Genomic DNA, 22,459 nt, shown 5'->3' with positions numbered 1-22,459 from the left:
TCCTGAGCTCAAGCAGTCCACTTGCTGTGGCCTCCCAGTGTGCTAGAATTGCAAGTGTGAGCCACCCTGTCTAGCCCTAATTTTTCTATTATTTCCAGAGATGGGGTCTGGCTATGTTGACCTCTTGGCCTCAAGCTGATCTCAGACTCTGGCTTCAAACAATCCTCCTTGGTTTGGCCTCCCAAAATGCTAAGATCACAGGCATGACTCAACATGCCTGGCCCTTTTTAATGAATTGATAATTCCTACTTTATTCCACAGTGATCCTGATTAATTTTTTTTCTTATTTATGGCAGATCTTTATGTTTTAGGGAGAAAAGCCCTTTGTGATATTAATTGGAAAAATTTTTCCTGGGTTTTTTTTATTTGTACTTTTTTTATGTCTTTGACTTTTCTTATGTGTTTTCTCTTTTATCATGAAGAATTTTGTTTTTGTAGAGTTTCACTTTGCTGTCCAAGTTGATCCCAACTTTGCTGTGTAAACTCCCAGCCTCAAGCAGACCTCCTGCCCCAGCCTCCTAGTGCTGGAATTACAGGTGTCAGCCGCTGCACCTGCCTGTCATGCAGAATGTTAAAATTTTATGTTGTTGAATTTGTCAATCTTTTATGACTTCTGTGTCTTAGGACAAAAGACTTTTCCCACTCCAAGACAATTAAAAGGCGTGTTACCTGTAGCAGTGGTTACGGCAACGGCCATATATACCCAGGCTGGTGAGTTTGAACCCAGGCCAGCTAAAAAACAATGACTGCAACAAAACAATAGCTGGGTGTTGGGGCGGGTGCCTATAGTCCCAGCTACTTGGGAAGCTGAGGCAAGAGAATCAAGTTTGAGGTTGCTGTGAGCTGTGACACTACAGCACTCTACTGAGAGGGGGACATAATGAAACTGTCTCAAAAAAACAAAAAGACAATTAAAAAAAATTATCCCGCATGTTGTTCCAGCAATTTAAGGTTCTTTCTCCCTACCCCTCTTACTCTTAAATTCATCTGGAATTTATTTTTGTGTAAGATGTGAGGTATGGATCCATCTTCTTCTCCTTATGGTTAATATCTTTTCCGTACTGATTTGAAATGTCACTTTTATTCCTTGTTCTCTTTCTCAATTAAACATTATTATTCAAGGTATTTGTTGATATAGTTAGGAATAATTTTAAGTACAATAGAATCCCATAGAGTGACCACCTCTCTACACTCCTACACTGACCACCTCCCTAAGTTGACTTAATTTTCATAGACTAGACATGCACCACATGTACGTATCAGTACAGTAGGCCTAGTTTCTTATGTTGACCACATCTGTATGTTGGCCAATTTGTTATAGTCCCGTGGGTGATCAACTTACAGAGGTTTGGGCGGCGCCTGTGGCTCAAAGGAGTAGGGCGCTGGCCCCATATGCCAGAGGTGGCGGGTTCAAGCCCAGCCCTAGCAAAAAACTGCAAAAAAAAAAAAAAACTGGCTCGGTGCCTGTGGCTCAAGTGGCTAAGGCCCCAGCCACATACACCTGAGCTGGCGGGTTCAAACCCAGCCTGGGCCCACCAAATAACAATGGTGGCTGCAACCAAAAAATAGCTGGGCGTTGTGGCAGGCGCCTGTAGTCTCAGCTACTTGGGAGGTGGAGGCAGGAGAATCATTTAAGCCCAGGAGTTGGAGGTTGCTGTGAGCTGTGATGCCACGGCACTCTACCGAGGGCGACAGCTTGAGGCTCTGTCTCAAAAAAAAAAAAAAAAAAACTTACAGAGGTTCTACTGTATTCGCTTTAGAGTGGTACTCAGGTGTCCAGTGATTTCTGGATTGTATTATCTAAGACTTTGTAAGAGCTACCACTCCCTTCTTTCCATGACAAATGCTGTTGTCCAGAGCTGTTATTACCAGGTATAATGAGTCTTATTCACCTTTGTTGGGCCAAGAAATAGTTTCTAAACACTCATCTAGGGATTTTCCCTCAGAGGGGGAACTCATCTTTCCCACAGACTCATAAAATTCACCTGGTGCCAGCTACTTCTCTAGTGATTCCCAGGTTATTACTTGAATTAGAAAAGAGAGTCAACAAGAGCCCAGAAGTAGAGGGAGAATCTTTTTTGTGTGTGTGTGTGTGATTTTTGGCCAGGGCTGGGTTTGAACCCGCCACCTCCGGCATATGGGACTGGCGCCCTATTCCTTGAGCCACAGGCGCCGCCCATAGAGGGAGAATCTTTCCAAAGAAAATAGAACTTCTCACTTTGAGTCATTGGCGTCTTATTTTTAGGTTGTCTTTTCAGAATCATAATCAATTTTTACAATTTTACTGAAATCAATTTATTTTGGGGGACCGTATGTCATCTCGGAGGGAGGAAACCCTCTATTAGTCTACATTGTGACTGTGTTTTGGCACTGTTTAAAGCTGGGGGTACAGGGATAAGGGTCATCTCTTTTAGTTTGAATCTTTTTAAAGTCAGAAAAGAGGGCGGCGCCTGTGGCTCAGTCGGTAGGGCGCCGGCCCCATATGCCGAGGGTGGCGGGTTCAGGCCCAGCCCCGGCCAAACTGCAACAAAAAATAAAAATAGCCGGGCGTTGTGGCGGGCGCCTGTAGTCCCAGCTACTCGGGAGGCTGAGGCAAGAGAATCGCGTAAGCCCAGGAGTTGGAGGTTGCTGTGAGCTGTGTGAGGCCACGGCACTCTACCGAGGGCCATAAAGTGAGACTCTGTCTCTACAAAAAAAAAAAATAAAAAATAAAGTCAGAAAAGAGTGTGGCCTTTTATTAATTTATTTATGTGTTTGTTTTTCTTTGTCACTCGGGGTAGAGTGCTGTGGCATCATAGGCTCACAGCAACCTCAAACTCCTGGGCTTAAGTGATTCTGTTGCCTAAGCCTCTGGAGAAGCTGGGACTACAGGCACCCGCCACAACACCTGACTATTTTTAGAGATGAGGTCTCACTCTGGCTCAGTCTAGTCTGGAACCTGTGAACTCAGGCAATCCACCCACCTCAGCCTCCCAAGTGTTGGGATTACAGGTGTGAGCCACCTAGCCCAGCCAAGAGTGTGGCCTTTTAAAAAGTATAATTCTTCATAAGTAAAGTTGGCAATATAATGCATAAAATAATAAAAATAAAAGGTAAATTCTCATAATTCCAGTACTCTGGGAGGCCAAGGCAGGTGGATTGCCTGCGCTCAGGAATTCAAGACCAGCCTCAGCAAGAGTGAGACCCTGTCCTTAAAAAATAGCTGGGTGTATGGCTCGGCACCTGTGGCTCAAGTGGCTAAGGCGCTAGCCACATATACCTGAGCTGGGGGGTTTGAATCTAGCCCGGGCCTGCCAAACAACAATGACGGCTACAACCAAAACAATAGCTGGGCATTGTGGCGGGTGCCTGTAGTCCCAGCTACTTGGGAGGCGGAGGCAGGAGAATCACTTGAGCCCAGGAGTTGGAGGTTGCTGTGAGCTGTGATGCTATGGCACTCTACCCAGGGCGACAGCTTGAGGCTCTGTTTCAAAAAAAAAAAAAAAAAGCTGGGTGAACCCAGAATCCACAGAGAACTCAAACATATTAGCAAGAAAAGAAGAAGTGATCCAATCTCAGTGTGGGCAAGGGTCTTGAAACTTCTCTGAAGAAAACAGATGCATGGCCTACAGACACATGAAAAAATGCTCATCATCCTTAATCATCATAGAAATGCAAATCAAAACTACTTTGAGATATCATCTAACCCCAGTAAGATTAGCCCACATTACAAAATCCCAAAACCAGAGATGTTGGCGTGGATGTGGAGAAAAGGGAACACTTCTACACTGCTGGTGGGAATGCAAACTAATACATTCCTTTTCGAAAGTTGTTTGGAGAACACTTAGAGATCTAAAAATAGACCTGCCATTTGATCCTACAATTCCTCTGCTAGGTATATATCCAGAAGACCAAAAATCACATTATAACAAAGATATATGTACCACAATGTTTATTGCAGCCCAATTCATAATTGGTAAGTCATGGAAGAAGCCCAAGTGCCCATCAACCCATGAATGGATCAATAAATTGTGGTATATGTACACCAGGGAATATTATGCAGCCGTAAAGAAAGATGGAGACTTTACTTCTTACATGTTTACATGGATGGAGCTGGAACATATTCTTCTTAGCAAAGTATCTCAAGAATGGAAGAAAAAGTATCCAATGTACTCAGTCTTACGGTGAAACCAATTTATAGTCTTATGAAAGCTATAACCCAATTATAGCCCAAGAAGAAGGGGACAGAGAGAGGCAGGGAGGGGGGAGGCTGGCTGGAGGGAAGGTAATTGGTGGGACCACACCTATGGTGTATCTTGCAAGGGTACATGTGAAATTTACTAAGTGTAGAATATAAATGTCTTAACACAATAACTAAGAAAATGCTGTAAAGGCTATGTTAACCAGTTTGATGAAAACATTTCAAATTGTAGATAAAATCAGCACATCATGCCCATGATTGCATTAATGTACATAGCTATGATTTAATAAAAAAAAAAAAAAATAGCTGGGTGTTGTGGTGGGCGCCTGTAGTACCAGCTACCAGGGAGGCTGAGGCAAGATAATCGCTTTGAGCCCAAGAGTTTGAGGTTGCTGTGAGCTGTGAGGCCATGGCACTCTACCGAGGGTGACAAAATAAAACTCTATCCAGGGGCGGCGCCTGTGGCTCTGTCGGTAGGGCGCCGGCCCCATATACCGAGGGTGGCGGGTTCAAACCCGGCCCCGGCCAAACTGCAACCAAAAAATAGCCGGGCGTTGTGGCGGGCGCCTGTAGTCCCAGCTACTCGGGAGGCTGAGGCAAGAGAATCGCTTAAGCCCAGGAGTTGGAGGTTGCTGTGAGCTGTGTGAGGCCACGACACTCTACCGAGGGCCATGGAGTGAGACGCTGTCTCTACAAAAATAAATAAATAAATAAAAATAAAACTCTATCCAAAAAAAAAAAAAAGTAGAATTCTCAAGGTCCTTTTTTTTTTTTTAATTCAGGTTATCCTTGACTATAAAGTCTCCTAGAGTTCAACCTACTGGGAACTAGAGGAGTATGATGTCGGGTGGGGATCCTGATGACACTGATAAGAGGTGGTTATCCCCAAGGACAAGCAGGTGCTTGTTTGGTAGAGAGGATACACAATGTCTTTTAATTTCATTCAATATCATAAAATTGTTCTTTGGTTTGGGCTACTCAAGGAATAGTTTGTCACTTTGAACTTTGGGGTAGTAAAAGTTCTCTGCACTTAAAAGTACTAGTGACAGTGACACGTCTCAGTTTGTTAGCCTGTAGGGCATCTCATCAAGCAGAGGAACTAGGTCAGAGTGTAAGGGAGAGAGGAAACCTGGGAGAGTTGTCAAAATGATTTTTTTTGGTGTAGACTCTCTTTCACATATTTTTATTAATTAGTTTACCAGAGACTGTTAAACACTTTAAAAAATAAATTTAAAAGGATACAGGTTAAGTGTTCATACTGAAGTAAAGAAATCATATCTACTTTATTGGCTTAATGATACATCATAATTGGCTTCTTTATTCCATGCGGTTGTGATGTCTGGGAGACAAGCCCGGGATGATGATGAGCTGAGGTTAATGCAATTCTATCATTTAAATATCATCAGGATTTAAGGGAAGACCTTCACACAGATTCTTGTATATTTGTTTGATTCCTATATATCTAGTCTATATATTTACTGTTCCTTCTTATCCCATTTTTATTCCTCAAAATCATGTTACACTGGTACAGTTTTGTCAGTGTGCCCTTGAGTACTCCAGGTCTGAGTCCTAAAAGGCAGCTTTCACCTAGTTGGCTGCCCTTGTCACTTTCGGCCTCGGATGTCACCTTTTGGTAAGCTGTCCCACTCTTTCTTCCTCCTTTCTCACCCGTCATCTGTCCTCTCCATCGGGTCCTATTAAAATGGATTGTAATCTCCCAGATCATTCAGCAGCTGAAGGAATTCACTCGCCAAGGGGAAGGCCCCACATCTGGGTACTTACCCTTCCAGACTTCCCGAGGAAAGCAAGTGACCTTCCATGTGGCAGGAGTAAACTGTATCTTAGTTTGGCCTTGTGTGACTGATAGAATGGGAAGTTTGGGGGAACTGGAGAGAAAGACGCAGTTTTAACAGATGAAAAACACTTAGCAGAGACTGTCCCTTCTCCTTTCCTCGGGTGTGTCCCTCTTCTCCGCATCTCTTCAGGATTTCATTCCTCCGTCCAACTGCCATTCACAACTGCCCTTTCCAACTGCTCCAGAACTCTTGGCCCTGGCATTCCGTGATGTAAATTATTCCACGCATGGCTCGAAATGGGTGTGAAGCAGTGTTGCCAGGTGTCGGATCACTAGTGTAAGTTTACCGGATCTCGGGGGAAACTGCTCTTGGAATTTGTACAGTTGTTATTGTTTCAGCCAAAGCACAGTCGTTTTGCTGGCTAAGCTTGATGTTGTCGCTGGCGGGGGAGAGAGTGACAGGGCTTGGCGCAGGAGTGAACTTTGGGTTGAGAGTTTCTATTTTAAAGATTCCAGTGTTAGGATATACATTGGAATTGAACATTGGTGGTGCTGCTGCAGAGAGAAGGCCCCTGGCCCTGCAGGCCAGAGCCTGGAGTAGTCCAACTTTGGGGACAGGACACTGAGTCTTCTGTCTCGAAATGCAGGGAGAACCTGCTTTTCTGTCTTCCTAAAGATAGCCAGAATATGGGAAGAAGTCTAAATTGCTGGAAACATCAAATAACAAAATTAAAAGACCTCTATGTCTGTGAGATCTATCCTGAAACAAAAATGTTATTTTCCCCTTGTTCATTCTACATTTTGAGGAAATTACTGTTCATGGTTTTTAGTCCCTTGGGGGAGTCTGCATGTAAAGGCAGTTGCTGCCAACTATCTGATTTGTCTGGATTCTTTTCTGACTAATAAGTTGCTTTGTTTTCAATAAAAAGTTTACTTTACCTCTTGAATGACCACAAAATTTAAAAAATCATGCAAATAATAAGCAATCAGAGGAAAAGCTCACATGAATTACACAGTTATTTATCGAGAAAAGTGTAAGGTATATTTTTATGTTGTATTAATGCTACTTCTGGCTTTAATCTGCCTTGCTGAAAATGCTTTCCTCTTCCTTTCTAGTTGTCATGGATGATGATGATGACTCGTGTCTCCTTGATCTTATTGGGTAAGATGGTCATTCCCAAGCCAGCGTAAACCAAATGAGTTAGGTTTGCTAAACTAACACAACCTAATAGCATATTAAGACCTGGTAGTGGGTTCTGGCGCAGTGGCTCACACCTATAATCCTAACACTCTGGGAGGCAGAGACAGGTGGATTGCTGGGGGTCAGGAATTTGAGACCAGCCTGAGCAACAGTGAGACCCTGTCTCTAAAAACTAGCCAGGCACTACGGCAGGTGCTTATAGTCCCAGCTACTCAGGAAGCTGATTAGAAGATCACTTGAGCCCAGGATTTGGAGGTTGCCTTGAGCTATGAGCTGTGGCATCATGGCACTCTACCAAGGGCAACATAGTAGTGAGACTCTGTCTCAAAAAACTAAAAATTAAAAAAAAAAAACTGGTAGTTTTTTAAGTAAAAATTAAACAATCCTGGGTGGCTTCTGTGGCTCAGTGAGTAGGGCATTGGCCCCATATACCGAGGGTGGCAGGTTCAAACCTGGCCCCGGCCAAACTGCAACAAAAAAATAGCCTGGCATGGTGGCAGGCGTCTGTAGTCCCAGCTACTCGGGAGGCTCAGGCAAGCAAGTCGCCTAAGCACAGGAGTTGGAGGTTGCTGTGAAGTGTGTGATGCCACGGCACCCTACTGAGGGTGAGAAAGTAAGACTCTCTCTACAAAAAAAAAAAAAATTAAACAATCATCACAGACATAGTAGACAAAGAAATATGGATTAACAAAGAGGTCATAATTCAGTAGTCCTTTATTCAATTTGTTCTCTAACAAATCCCAGGAGACGGAAATGAGTGATAACAGGAAATAGGACAACATCAAAATAAAAATAAAACAAAGAACTACTAATAAAATTGTTTTAGAATAGGAAGAGGATTCCACTCAGGGTTAACCTTTCATTTTATTTTTTACTTTAGGAAAAATTGATCTTAAATGTAGGTAATGTATTTGTTTGTCATTTTTTCTCTCTCTCTTTCTTTTTTTCTTTTCTAGAGACCCACAAGCATTAAACTATTTTCTACATGGACCTGGTAATAAATCTGTAAGTAATACTTAGAGTGTCACAGACATAAATTTTGTTTTTTCTTTGTAGTTAAAGTAACCACTTTCTTGAATTTGTACCTTTACAGAACAATGATGACCTGACTAATGCAGGATATTCTGCAGCCAATTCAAATTCAATTTTCGCCAACTCTAGTGTGAGTATTGGAAACTGAATGCAAAGATCAAGTGGTTTCTCTCTCATTGTTGCCTTCCCAATTGAGGCTTTAATTGCTTTTGTATCATGATAAGCATCCTTACCTTGTCCTTTGTAATTTCCGTAGGATGAAAATCTGTTAAATTGTGTGGACATTTTCTACTTTTAACTTAGTCAATTAGGACAAGCTACAGAAGAGTTGTGTTGCCATTTTCCTAAGCTTTTGACTTTCTTCCTAAAATGACTCAGAAATGTTATAACCTAAGAAAGTCCTATTAGAAAGTTTTGAACCTTATAAGCTTTATTTATTTATTTATTTATTTTGTAGAGACAGAGTCTCACTTTATCACCCTCGGTAGAGTGCCAAGACGTCACACAGTTCACAGCAACCTCCAACTCCTGGGCTTAAGCAATTCTCTTGCCTCAGCCTCCCAAGCAGCTGGGACTACAGGCGCCCGACACAACGCCCGGCTATTTTTTTGTTGCAGTTTGGCCGGGGCCGGGTTTGAACCTGCCACCCTCAGTATATGGTGCTGGCACCCTCCCACTGAGCCACAGGTGCTGCCATAATATAAGCCTTAAAGAAGTCATTTTCGGGCAGCGCCTGTGGCTCAAAGGAGTAGGGCGCTGGCCTCATATGCCGGAGGTGGCAGGTTCAAACCCAGCACCGGCCAAAAACTGCAAAAAAAAAAAAAAGTCATTTTCTTTTCTTCACTGCTCCTTGAAAGAAATCATTCTTAATTACTGTAATTTACAAATCATTTTCATCTTAAATAAGAAAAAAAGGTGACTGATACTTGTTAAGCATTTAATGTGTGCTTAGCACTAAGGGCTTAACATATATTAACTTCATTTATTCTTCACAATAATTCCATAAAGTGGTTCTGTTATTATCAGTAATTTATAGCTAAGGAAACTAAAACACAGAGAGGTTAAGTTACTTGGCCCAGTATTACACAGCCACGAGTTAGACAGCTGGGATTCTAACCCAGGCCACCAGGTTCTGGAACCCAAGTTCTTAACCTCTAGAAGCATCCATAACAGCATCCCCTGGGGAATGGGAGTACCCTGTCTAAAGACTATATTGAGATTACTTTGTTTAAGCCTTGTATCACCTTCATCTTTTCAATTGGCCTGGTTCACTGTGGGTGGTATCTGGAGTCAGGTTACCCAAGTTTGAATCCTTGCTCTGCCAGTTGTTAGCTGTGTAACTTTAGATGACTCCCTAGATCTCTGATTTCTGTGAGGTTAAATTTTCTTTTATGAAACCAGAATAATAATTGAATTACCTTATAGGGTGTTTAAGATTAATTTACTCATTCATAGAAAATACTTGGTATAGGCTCGGCACCAATAGCTCAGCAGATAGGGCGCCAGCCACATATACTGGAGCTGGCAGGTTTGAATCCAGCCTGGACCTGCCAAACGTCAATGACAACTAAAACCAAAAAAATAGCCGGGCGTTGTGGTGGGCGCCTGTAGTCCCAGCTACTCGGTAGGCTGAGGCAAGAGAATCACTTAAGCCCAAGAGTTTGAGGTTGCTGTGGGCGGTGAAGCCACAGCAGTCTACCAAGGGCGACATAGACTCTGTCTCAAAAAAAAAGAAAACACTTGGTATAGTATTTAGTAAATACTAAATATATATATATATATATATTTTTTTTTTTTTAGAGACAGAGTCTCACTTTATTGCCCTCAGTAGCGTGCTGTGGCGTCACAGCTCACAGCAACCTCCAACTCCTGGGCTTAGGTGATTCTCTTGCCTCAGCCTCCTGAGTAGCTGGGACTACAGGCGCCCGCCACAATGCCTGGCTATTTTTTTTTCTTTGCAGTTCAGCTGGGGTCGGGTTCGAACCCGCCACCCTTGGTATATGACACCAGAGCCCTACCCACTGAGCCACAGGCGCCACCCAGGACTTAGTAAATATTAACTTGTCATTGTCAGGGTTTTATTGTCTTTATAAAATAGAATGGTGCAGGCGGCACCTGTGGCTCAAAGGAGTACGGCCCCCTATAGTGGAGGTGGCGGGTTCAAACCCGGCCCAAGCCAAAAACTGCAAAAAAAAAAAAAAAATAGAATGGTGTTCAGAAAGTCCTTAGAGATGCACTGTTCTTTTAAGTGTTTGCATGTGTGTGAGCTATGTCAGATCATGTCATGCATAACACCCTGCCTGCTAAAGTAGTTTTAAGTCACAGCACTGGTTTCCTGGAAGGCTCATAAGCCAGTAGCATATCTGACTTTCATTTTGAATAAGTAATCACTGCATGTGACACCATTAAACCCATAAAGTAAATATTTAGCCTCTCCCTCAACTTAATGGTTTTTATTTACCAACTCTCCTTCTTCCATGTGAATATTAATTCTACTTTTCAAGCTGCATCATTCAATATGCATTTATTAGGAACTTTTTTTTTTTTTTTTTTGTAGAGACAGAGTCTCACTTTACCACCCTCGGTGGTAGAGTGCCATGGCGTCACACGGCTCACAGCAACCTCCAACTCCTGGGCTTAAGCGATTCTCTTGCCTCAGCCTCCCAAGTAGCTGGGACTACAGGCGCCCTCTACAACGCCCGGCTATTTTTTTGTTGCAGTTTGGCCGGGGCTGGGTTTGAACCCACCCTCGGCATATGGGGCCGGCGCCCTACTCACTGAGCCACAGGCGCCGCCCTGTTAGGAACTTTTATTGCATGATATCAGGTGTAGTGAAAATATTAAAGACACTCTGAAAAATATGGGTGTTTGTTTAAACCCCCATTTGTGGTCTCTTCATTTCTGCACTGTAAAAACATTAAACTGAGCAGAATGGTGGCCATGAACGTTGGAATCCCAAGAGGGACTTTACCTAACAAATGTAATCAGTGTAACCTGGCTTATTGTACCCTCAATGAATCCCCAACAATTAAAAAAAAAAAAAAGAAAGTTGAAATCCACTAGAGAGTGTAACAACTCCCCTGCCAAATCAACTAGCCCAAAAACAAACAAAGAGAAAAACATTAAACTATTTTATTACCACTTGGGAAGTATTCATTGTTGACCTTGATATTTCTCTGAAATGAAAAAAAAAATCCTCTTTCCTTTCCAATGACTCTTCAAGTCCTAAGATGACACCCACCTGACTCAGACCAGTTCACCATATTGATGGAGTGTCACATGAACTAGTCTTGGCTTTTCTCTCTGGTTCTTCCCATTATCCATTCCTACTACCTTCTTAGTCTAGGGCTGAGAATCTCTACAATTTTGCAAGTTGGAGTACTCATTCTTTTTTTTTTTTGTTTTTTTGTAGAGACAGAGTCTCACTGTACTGCCCTTGGGTAGAGTGCTGTGGCGTCACACAGCTCACAGCAACCTCTAACTCTTGGGCTTACATGATTCTCCTGCCTCAGCCTCCCAAGCAGCTGGGACTACAGGCGCCCGCCACAATGCCCAGCTAGGAGTACTCATTCTTATTAATTTATTTTTAACTTTTTTCTTCATCTCTCTCTTTTTTAAATTGTGGTAAAGTACATATAGCAAAATGTCATCTTACCTATTTTTAGGTGTACAGTATTATTAAATACATTCTTACTGTCTTCACCTTACTTTAAATAGCTGTTGATTCCATATCATTTTCTTTTTAGTTTCGACACTTCTCATAAAAGACTGTGGGCCAGTGGAATGTATTTTATCTATCATTGTCTATATTCAGTTCTCCTCAAATGCCTGTGTTGTTTTCTCTAGTTGGAATATGTACTACTTAAGGACAGAAGCTAACATATAAATAGGTGTTTAATAAATGTTGGTTGACTTTTACTTTTGAATAGGACACTTGCTTTTTTTTAAAACAGTCTGCATGAGCTAGCTTTACTTAAAGATATGTTGTTATATACTTAAGTGGTTTTTAAGGCATTTAAAAACAATAGAGACAGGGTCTCACTCTGTCACCCAGGCTGGAGTATAGCGATACAATTATAGCTCACTATAACCTCAAACTCCTGGGTTCAACCCATCCTCCTACCTCAGCCTTCCAAATTATCCAGGTATCAGCATTTTTTTTTTTTTTTTGAGTCAGAGTCTTACTATGTCGCCCTCTGTAGAGTTATGTGCCATCACAGCTCACAGCAACCTCCAACTCCTGGGCTTAAGCGATTCTCTTGCCTCAGCCTCCCAAGTAGCTGGGACTACAGGCGCCCACTACAACACCCGGCTATATTTTACTGCAGTAGTCACTGTTATTTAGCTGGCCTGGGCTGGGTTCGAACCCACCAGCCTTGATGTATGTGGCTGGTGCCATAACCACTGTTCCACAGGCACCAAGCCTGGATAATTTTTTTTTTTTTTTAAGTTTTTTGTAGAGATAGGATTTCACTGTGTTACTCAGGCTGGTCTTAAACTCCTGTCCTTAAGCAATCCTTGACCTCCTAAATCCAAAGTGCTGTGATTATAGGCGCAAGCCATTGCACTTAGCCATAAAGCATCTTAATAAGATGATTACTTCTGAGAAATCAAATGACTATTCACTTATCTTATGTTGGAACCTTGTTTTTGTCTACACTGGTCTTGCCTGGGTGGTGGAGAATAGAGACTTTCTAGATACTTAGAGCTCCCAAAATCCACTTAGACTTCTGAGGTATAAAGAACAAGACATGAAGCCGGGTGCTCGTGTGTGGCTAAGGCCTATAATCCTAGTACTCTAGGAAGTCAAGGTAGGAGGATCCTTTGAGCTCAGGAGTTAAAGACCAGCCTGAGCAAAGTGAGACCCCTGTGTCTATACTAAAAATAGAAGGAAAAAAAACAAAACAAAAACTAGGGGTCATGCCAGGTGCCTGTAATCCCAGCTACTTGGGAGGTTGAGGTATTAGGATCACTTGAACCCAGGAGTTTGAGGTTGCTGTGAGCTAGGCTGAAACCACAGTGCTCTAGTCTGAGCAACAGAAGAGACTATATCTCTAAAAAATAAAAAGAAAAAATCAAGAATGAGACATAGCTCTCTCCTGGATACACACAAACTTTGGGCTGAGTCACACTCAAGCCTTGGACTAGGCATGATCTTTTTTTTTTTTTTTTTTTTTCATTTTAACAGTTTTTTTTTTTTTTTTTTTTTTTTTTAATTTGGCCGGGGCTGGGTTTGAACCCGCCACCTCCGGCATATGGGACCGGCACCCTACCCGCTGAGCCACAGGCACTGCCCTCATTTTAACAGTTTTTAATGAAAGTTGTATATAAGATAATTTTACTCCTACAGGCGGTACCTGTGGCTCAGTGCATAGGACACCGGCCCCATATACTGAGGGTGGCAGGTTTGAACCCAGGCCCAGCCAGCTAAAACAACAACAAAAAAAGTCAGGCGTTGTGGTGGGCGCCTATAGTCCCAGCTACTCAGGAGGCTGAGGCAAGAAAATTGCTTAAGCCTAAGAGTTGGAGGTTGCTATGAGCTGTGATGCCACGGCACTCCACCCAGGGAGACATAGTGAGACTCCGTCTCAAAAAAAAAAGATTATTTAACTCCTGCATCTTCTCAGTGGTTTCTTCCTTGTACTTGCCCTTTTCCTTTCCTAGTTGGCAAGATTTGGCTTTGTGTTCAAGTTTTTTTGGTGTGTGTGTGTGTGGTCTTTGTCGAGTTTAAGCCTAGTAAAAACCATCTTGTTGGTGTGAATACCCACATAGACAGTTGTGCCCTTAGCCTTTCCCTGTTGTACCCGCTCTGTGTAGATGACGTATTTCTTCCTGTAAACCTGGACTACATTGCCAATCTGCTGACCTTTTTAGTGCCCCTGGACAACCTGAACTTCATCATCCTTTCAGATGGGCATGAACTGAACATTGTACTTCTGTCTCAGCTCTTTGGAAAGAGGGGAAGACATAATCTTCCTGTGAATGTGGGAAGGTCCATTGAAATGTCTTTGCAGTTCTTGCTTCAGTCAGAAGTCACAAAGGGATGGAACTTCATTTTGGCTGCCAAAAGGAGACTGGGCATAATCTTAAAAAAATGAAGCTAAGCTCTAGGTTGTCCTCAGTATGTTTGTGTTACTTATCTGTACTTTGTAAATTAACTCACCAGAGTGATGAATACATATACAGCAGAACCTCCATAGTTGACCACTTCCTTACATTGACCACCTCCTTAAGTTGACCTAATTTTCATAGACTGGACATGCACCACATGTACATATCAGTACAGTAGGCCTGGGACAGGCACGGTGGCTCACACCTGTAATCTAGCACTCTGGGGGGCCGAGGTGGGTGGATTGCCTGAGCTCACAGGTTTGACACAAGCCTGAGCCAAAGCAAGACCTCATCTCTAAAAACAGCCCGGTGTTGTGGCAAATTCCTGTAGTCCCAGCTACTTGGGAGGCTGAGGCAAGAGAATTGCTTAAGCCCAAGAGTTTGAGGTTGCTGTGAACTAGGACGCCACAAGACTCTACTGAAGGCAACAAAGTGAGACTCTGTCTCAAAAACAAACAAACAAAAATGGCTGGGTGCCTGGAGCTCAGTGGTTAGGGTGCCCACCACATGCTCCAGGGCTGGTGGGTTCAAACCCATCCTGGGCCTGCTAAACAAACAAAAAAAAAAAATAGCCAGGCATTGTGGTGGGTGCTTGTAGTCCCAGCTAGTAGGGAGGCTGGGGCAAGAGAATTGCTTGAGCCCAAGAGTTTGAGGTTGCTATGAGCTATGATGCTATGGAACTCTACAGAGGGTGACAAAGTGAGACTCTGTCTCAAAAAAAAAAAAAGTACAGTAGGCCTACTTCCTTATGTTGACCACCTCTGTATATTGATCAGTTTGGTCAACGTACAAAGGTTCTACTGTATTTACAAACATAATATTAAGCATTATTACTAAGGAAAAATCAGAGTAAAAAGAACAGTTCAGAGAATTATGCCTGGAAAGCAAACTCTTATGCTTTATTCATACTCAAAAGTGGGGCGGCGCTGTGGCTCAAGGAGTAGGGCGCCAGCCCCATATGCCGAGGGTGGTGGGTTCAAACCCAGCCCGGCCAAAAAAAAAAAAAAAGATACACCATACTCAAAAGTGAGGTTTTTTTTAATGTATCTTTTTCGAAGATTGGATATGCCATGTAACATACTGCTTATTTTTTTAGAATGCTGATCCTAAGTCATCCCTCAAAGGTGTAAGCAACCAGCTTGGAGAAGGGCCCAGTGATGGACTGCCGCTTTCAAGTAGCCTTCAGTTTCTTGAAGATGAACTTGAGTCTTCTCCTCTTCCTGATCTCAGTGAGGACCAACCTTTCGACATTCTTCAGAAATCCTTGCAGGAGGCCAATATCACTGAACAGACATTGGCAGAAGAGGCATATTTGGATGCCAGTATAGGTTCAAGCCAACAATTTGCACAAGCTCAGCTTCATCCTTCTTCATCAGCATCCTTTACTCAGGCTTCTAATGTTTCTAATTACTCAGGTCAGACGCTGCAGCCTATAGGGGTGACGCACGTTCCTGTTGGAGCATCATTTGCAAGCAATACAGTGGGTGTGCAACATGGCTTTATGCAACACGTGGGGATCAGTGTTCCCAGCCAGCATTTGTCTAATAGCAGTCACATTAGTGGTTCTGGTCAAATACAGTTAATTGGATCATTTGGGAATCATCCTTCCATGATGACTATTAATAACCTAGATGGGTCTCAGATCATATTGAAGGGCAGTGGACAGCAAGCTCCATCAAATGTGAGTGGAGGGCTTCTGGTTCATAGACAGACTCCTAATGGCAACTCTTTGTTTGGCAACTCCAGCTCTAGTCCAGTAGCACAGCCTGTTACCGTTCCATTTAACAGCACAAATTTTCAGACATCTTTACCCGTACATAACATCATCATACAAAGGGGTCTTGCACCAAATTCAAATAAAGTCCCAATTAATATACAGCCAAAGCCTATCCAGATGGGTCAGCAAAATACATACAATGTGAACAATTTGGGAATTCAGCAACATCACGTACAGCAAGGGATCTCTTTTGCTTCTGCAAGTTCACCCCAGGGCTCAGTAGTTGGTCCACACATGTCTGTGAACATTGTAAACCAACAACAAAATACAAGAAAGCCGGTCACCTCACAAGCATCGAGCAGCACAGGGGGCAGTATTGTTATTCATTCCCCCATGAGCCAGCCTCATGCACCCCAAAGTCAGTTCCTCATACCTACAAGCCTTTCCGTCAGTTCCAACTCGGTACATCACGTCCAGACCATAAATGGGCAACTTCTTCAGACTCAATCCCCTCAGCTCATTTCTGGTCAAGTGGCCTCAGAGCATGTCATGTTGAACAGGAATTCTTCCAACATGCTCAGGACCAGTCAACCATATTCTGGACAAATGCTCAACAACCAGAATACCGCCGTCCAGTTAGTGTCTGGGCAGACGTTTGCTGCCTCTGGAAGTCCAGTGATAGTCAATCATGCCTCTCCTCAGATTGTTGGTGGCCAGATGCCCTTGCAGCAGGCATCACCAACTGTATTACACCTGTCGCCTGGGCAAAGCAATGTGTCCCAGGGGAGACCTGGCTTCACCGCCATGCCCTCAGTGACAAGCATGTCAGGACCTAGTCGGTTCCCTGCTGTCAGTTCAACCAGCTCTGTCCACCCTAGTCTTGGGTCTGTAGTTCAGTCTGGTGCATCAGGATCAAACTTTACGGGAGATCAGCTGACCCAGCCAAACAGGACTCCAGTACCAGTCAGTGTGTCTCATCGTCTTCCAGTTTCTTCTTCCAAATCTACCAGCACCTTCAGTAATACTCCTGGAGCCCAGCAACAGTTCTTCTGTCAGGTAATGCTCCTTTTCATGTAAGTGTTTGGCTGATTATAGAATGGAAAAATGAAATGTGTATTTACTAGAATGTAATTTTCATACTAGGCTCCCAGTTTATTAACTTTACAATGTCAATTTATGGGACCAGGCATGGTGGTTTAACACTTGTAATCCCAGCACTTGGGAAGCCAAGGTGGATGGATCGCCTGAGCTTGCAGGTTCGAGACTAGCCTGAGCCAGAGCAAGGCCTCATCTCTAAAAATAGCCGGATATTGTGGTGGGTGCCTGTAGTCCCAGCTACTCAGGAGGCTGAGGCAAGAGAATCACTTGAGCCCAAGAATTTGAGGTTGCTGTTAGTTATGATGCCATGGCACTCTACCAAGGGTGACAGAGTAAGACTCTATCTTTTAAAAAAAAGGGGGGGGGCCACCTGTGGCCCAGTGAGTAGGGCGCTGGCCCCATATACTGAGGGTGGCAGGTTCGAACCCGGCCCCAGCCAAACTGCAACCAAAAAATAGCTGGGTGTTGTGGTGGGCGCCTATAGTCCCAGCTACTTGGGAGGCTGAGGCAAGAGAATCACCTAAGCCCAAGAGCTGGAGGTTGCTGTGAGCTGTGAAGCCACAGCACTCTACTGAGGGTCACAGGGTGACAAAGTAAGACTCTGTCTCTAAAAAAAAAAAGGAATGTCAATTTATGACTGATTGTCTTTTTTTTTTTTTTTTTTAATGTTTTATTCAGAATAACATAGTAGTTTAGAATGGATACTCCCAAGTCAGACTCTTGAGTTTGAATCTAAGTTTTACCATGTGGAGCAAGGTAACTTACCTTTCTCTTTTTTTTTTTGACCAGGGCTGGGTTTGAACCCACCACCTCCGTTGAACCACAGGCACCGCCCATAACTTACCTTTCTAGACTTAATTTTCTTCATCAGTGAAATGAGAATAATAATACTGTCATCTCATGGAGTTATCAAGAAGATGAAATGAGATAATTTACACAAAACATTTTGCATGGTCTCTGACAAATAACAAATATTCAATAGTGGCCAAATATTCAATATATTCATATATATGTATGTGTATATATATTATATATATATATAAATACATATATATACATACAGAGACAGTGAAATGTATTATTGTGGGCATTTAAAATGAAAGCTTATTTTAAGGCCGGGCATGGTGGCTCACACCTGTAATCCTAGCACTCTGGGAAGCCGAGGTGGGTGGATCACCTGAGCTCACAAGTTGGAAACCTGTCTGAGCTAGAGTGAGACCCTCCCACTAAAAATAGCCGATCATCGTGTCTGGCGCCTGTAGTCCCAGCTAATTGGGAGGCTGAGGCAAGAGAATCACTTTAGCCCAAGTGTATGAGGTTGCTGTGAGCTGTGATGCCACGGTACTCTACCAAGGGCGACATAGTGAGACTCTGTCTAAAAAAAATATATAGAGAGAGAAAGCTTATTTTAGATTATTTACTTACATTGTATAGCAAGACACTAGGTCCTATGACTATGGACAGGGTGAAGATGTTGCAGCTGCTTTTGGGGTACCAATCAGAAAGGCTCAAGTACTCAGTGTGACTCAGCAGTAGTTAACTGGCTCACACCAGAAGGGAGCATATAGGGGAGAGATTGAGCTCACTCTAATTTGACCAAGTATGTGAGCCTGTTGTTACTGGTGCTGGTGGGCAGATAAATTACTGTGGACAATTGGTAAAACCACATAAGGATTATGTTTCTGAAAAGGGTCAAAAGTGGTCACCAGCTTTACACATTTATCTACTAACCCTCAGCAGCTCTAGTTTTGGTTCCCATTCATTCTAAACATGCTTCGTAGTCCCACTCCCCTCCCAGGATCATTCCATACCTCGCCCCCCACCCCCCTTAGCCCTCTGTCTTCCATTTCCGCTGCCTTTCTCCTCTACATCCAGAAATATTCAAAAATTTCTGTTTCTATATATCAATATATTTCATTATCAATCTTTTAAATGTATATTATCAATCTTAAAAAACTATACCTTTGACTTAGTAATTTCACTAAAAACCCTAAGGAAACAAAGACTATTTATGGTCAAGAATGTTCAATATATTTGTTTTGGCCAGGCTGGGTGGCTCAGGGCTGTAATCCTAGCACTCTGGGATTGCCTGAGATCAAGAGTTCGAGACCAGCCTGAGCAAAAGCAAGACTCTGTCTCTATTAAAAATAGAAAAACTAGCCAGGTGTTATGGCAGGCACCTGTAGTATGGCTACATGGGAGGCTGAGGCAGGAAGATTGCTTGAGGTCAAGAATTGAAAGTTGTTGTGAGGCTCGGCGCCTGTGGCTCAAACAGCTAAAGCATTCGCCACATACACCTGAGCTGGCGAGTTAGAATCCAGCTCGGGCCTGCCAAACAACAATGATGGCTGCAACCAAAAAATAGCCAGGCATTGTGGCAGGCGCCTGTAGTCCCAATTACTTGGGAAGGCGGAGGCAGGAGAATCGCTTGAGCCCAGGAGTTAGAGGTTGCTGTGAGCTGTAATGCCACAGCACTCTATCCATGGCAACAGCTTGAGGCTCTGTCTCAAAACAAAACAAAAAAAGAAAGTTGTTGTGAGTTAAGACACTACAGCACTCTACCCAGGGCACAGAGTCAGAGTCTGTCTCAAAGAAAAAAATATAGGCTCAGTGCTCCGTAGCTCAATGGCTAGGGAGCCAGCCACATACACTCGGGCTGGCAGGTTCGAACCTGACTCAGGCCTGCTAAAACAACAATGACAGCTACAACAAAAAAGGGACTTGTGGTGGGCTCCTGTAGTCCCAGCTACTTGGGAGGGTGAGGCAAGGGAATCACTTAAGCCCAAGAGTTTGAGGTTGCTGTGAGCTGTGACACTACTGCACTCTACCCTGGGTAACAACTTGAGACTCTGTCTCAAAAAAAAAAAAATATACACACACACACTCACACAGGATGGACAGAAAGTCTGTGTGCAATTTAAAGTTATAACTTTTTTTTTTTCTTGAGACAGAGTCTTACGCTGTTGCCCTGGGTGGAGTGCCAGCTCAAGCAACCTCCAGCTCTTGGGCTTAGGTGATTCTCTTGCCTCAGCCTCCCAGGTAGCTGGGACTACAGGTACCCGCCACAACGCCTGGCTATTTTTTTGTTGCAGTTCATCTGGGGCTGGGTTTGAACCCACCACCCTCGGTATATGGGGCCGGTGCCCTACCCACTGAGCCACAGGCACTGCCCAACTTTTTTTTTTTGAGACAGAGTCTCACTATGTTGCACTCGGTCGTAGCTCATAGCTACATCAAACTCGGGCTTAAGTGATTCTCTTGCCTCAGCATCCCAGGTAGATGGGACTATAGTCGCTCGCCACAACGCCCAGCTGTTTTATTGTCATTGTTGTTTGGTAGGTCTGGGGCTGAGTTCGAACCTGCCACCTCTGGTGTATATGGCTGGTGCCATAGCTGCTGAGCTACGGGCGCTGAGCCAAAAGTTACAACCATTTTAAATTGCACATGAATTTTATGTCCACCTTGTGTGTGTGTGTGTGTGTGTGTGTGTATATATATATATATTTGTGTATATATATATATATATATATATTTGTTTTTGGTCAAAGATTTATGTATGTTTGTGTTTGGAATATTATCAGGCTTACAGAAAAGTTAAAATTGAAAAATTAGTACTAAGAATTCTTATATAATCTTCACCAAGATTCCCCAAATGTTAACTTTTTACCACATTTTAGAAATTCTCTCTCTCTCACACACACACACACACAATTTTCGGAGTAAATTGCAGCCCTGATTTGCTGCCTCTTGACCCTTAATTACTTCAGACTTCTTTGTGTATTTCCTAAAATAGAGACATTCTCCTACGTAACCATAATATGGTTATTAAAATCAAGAAATCAGCATTATGAGTGGTACCCATGGCTCAGTGAGTAGGGCGCCGGCCCCATATACTAAGGGTGGCAGGTTTGAACCCGGTCCCAGCCAAACTGCAACAAAAAAATAGCTGGGTGTTGTGGCGGGCGCCTGTAGTCGCAGCTACTAGGGAGGCTGAGGCAAGAGAATCGCCTAAGCCCAAGAGGTGGAGGTTGCTGTGAGCTGTGATTTAAAGGCACTCTACTGAGGGTGACAAAGTGAGACTCTGTCTCAAAAAAAAGAAATCAGCATTATTACAATACTGTTATCTAACTTTCAGGCCTTATTCAAAATCAGTCAGTCCTCCCAATATCACCCCAGAGCAACAGAGAAAAAAATAGTTTCATTTTGGTTGTCCTGGTCCCGGATCCACTCCAGGATCTCTGTCTTACTTCTTTGTCACGTCTCTAAATCTGTAACAGTTCCTCCATCTTTCTGTGTTTCTCATGATCTTGACATTTTTGTACTTTGTCCCTCCATCTGTGATGTTTCCTCATGATTAGATCCAAGAATGTACATTTTTGGCAGGGTTGCCACAGAAGTGATGTGTCCTGAGTGCTCATGGAGCTAATGATGCCCCACTTGCTTAAGATGGTGTCAGCCAGGTTTCTCCATGATTTTTCCTTTTTGTTTTTTGTTCTACTTTTAATTTTTTAATTGTTTTTTATTAAATCATAATTTTGTACATTGATGCATTTATGGGGTTCAGGGTACTGCTTCAATATACAATGTGAAATGCTTACATTGAACTATATTTTTCCTTTTGTTGTTAATAAGAATCTTCTCAGGGGCGGCGCCTGTGGCTCAAAGGAGTAGGACGCCGGCCCCATATGCCAGAGGTGGCGGGTTCAAACCCAGCCCCGGGCCAAAAACTGCAAAAAAAAAAAAAAAAAGTCTTCTCAGGAGATATTTTGAGACTCTGTAGGTATCCTTTTTTTCATCCAACTTGCACATGCTTATTTAAGCTTCCATTGATAATTCCTGATTAAGTCAGGTATTACTTCAGTTATTACTGAGCTGTTACTATCATGGGCTTTACATGGAGACTTTCTAATTCCTTGTTGGCATTCTACTCTAAGGAAGACTTTTTCTTTTTCTTCCTTTTACTTGTGTATGTCAGTATGGGTTCATAGATTTGTATTTTATTCAATGGGTTATAAACTGTTATTTATTTTGATGCTTAACTTGACACAGATTTGGCCATTGGGCACCTTGCACATTGGCTGCTGGTCCTCCTGCCATGTTTCTATCCTGGTTTGAGCACTTCTTCAGTTTCTGGCAAAATAAGAATTCTATACTTGTCTTTTAATTTCCCTGCCCCTGCCCTGGAATCAACAATTTCTTTAAGGAGCCTTGTTCCTTCTAGTGAAGAGGACTACTGTATGTAGAAACCACACATTATGTATGTTCATTATGACTGAGGTTGTCTCAGCTGGGAAATAAGTACATTTACACATCTCTAGCTATTCG

At 43.0% G+C, this 22,459-nt stretch overlaps 1 protein-coding gene across 3 annotated transcripts in view; it reads left to right on the top strand.

Annotated features, from left to right (window-relative positions):
• Nucleotides 1–22,459, top strand: part of BICRAL (BICRA like chromatin remodeling complex associated protein) — a 96,765-nt gene that overhangs the window by 38,167 nt on the left and 36,139 nt on the right. For 2 of the 3 annotated variants that reach the window (XM_053600932.1, XM_053600933.1), the window contains 4 exons: nt 7,092–7,137; nt 8,133–8,181; nt 8,270–8,338; nt 15,416–17,092. In XM_053600932.1, the coding sequence (XP_053456907.1) occupies nt 7,097–7,137; nt 8,133–8,181; nt 8,270–8,338; nt 15,416–17,092 (1,836 nt within the window). In that variant the 5' untranslated portion in view covers nt 7,092–7,096. Of the gene's footprint in view, nt 1–6,024; nt 6,313–7,091; nt 7,138–8,132; nt 8,182–8,269; nt 8,339–15,415; nt 17,093–22,459 lie in introns of those variants that run through there. The other variant, XM_053600935.1, reaches the window with a different exon arrangement.

Source organism: Nycticebus coucang, chromosome 9, assembly GCF_027406575.1.
Source record: "Nycticebus coucang isolate mNycCou1 chromosome 9, mNycCou1.pri, whole genome shotgun sequence".
Classification (NCBI taxonomy): domain Eukaryota; kingdom Metazoa; phylum Chordata; class Mammalia; order Primates; family Lorisidae; genus Nycticebus; species Nycticebus coucang.
The sequence above is the reverse complement of the archived record's forward strand: the minus strand, read 5'-3'. Positions and strand labels throughout refer to the sequence as shown.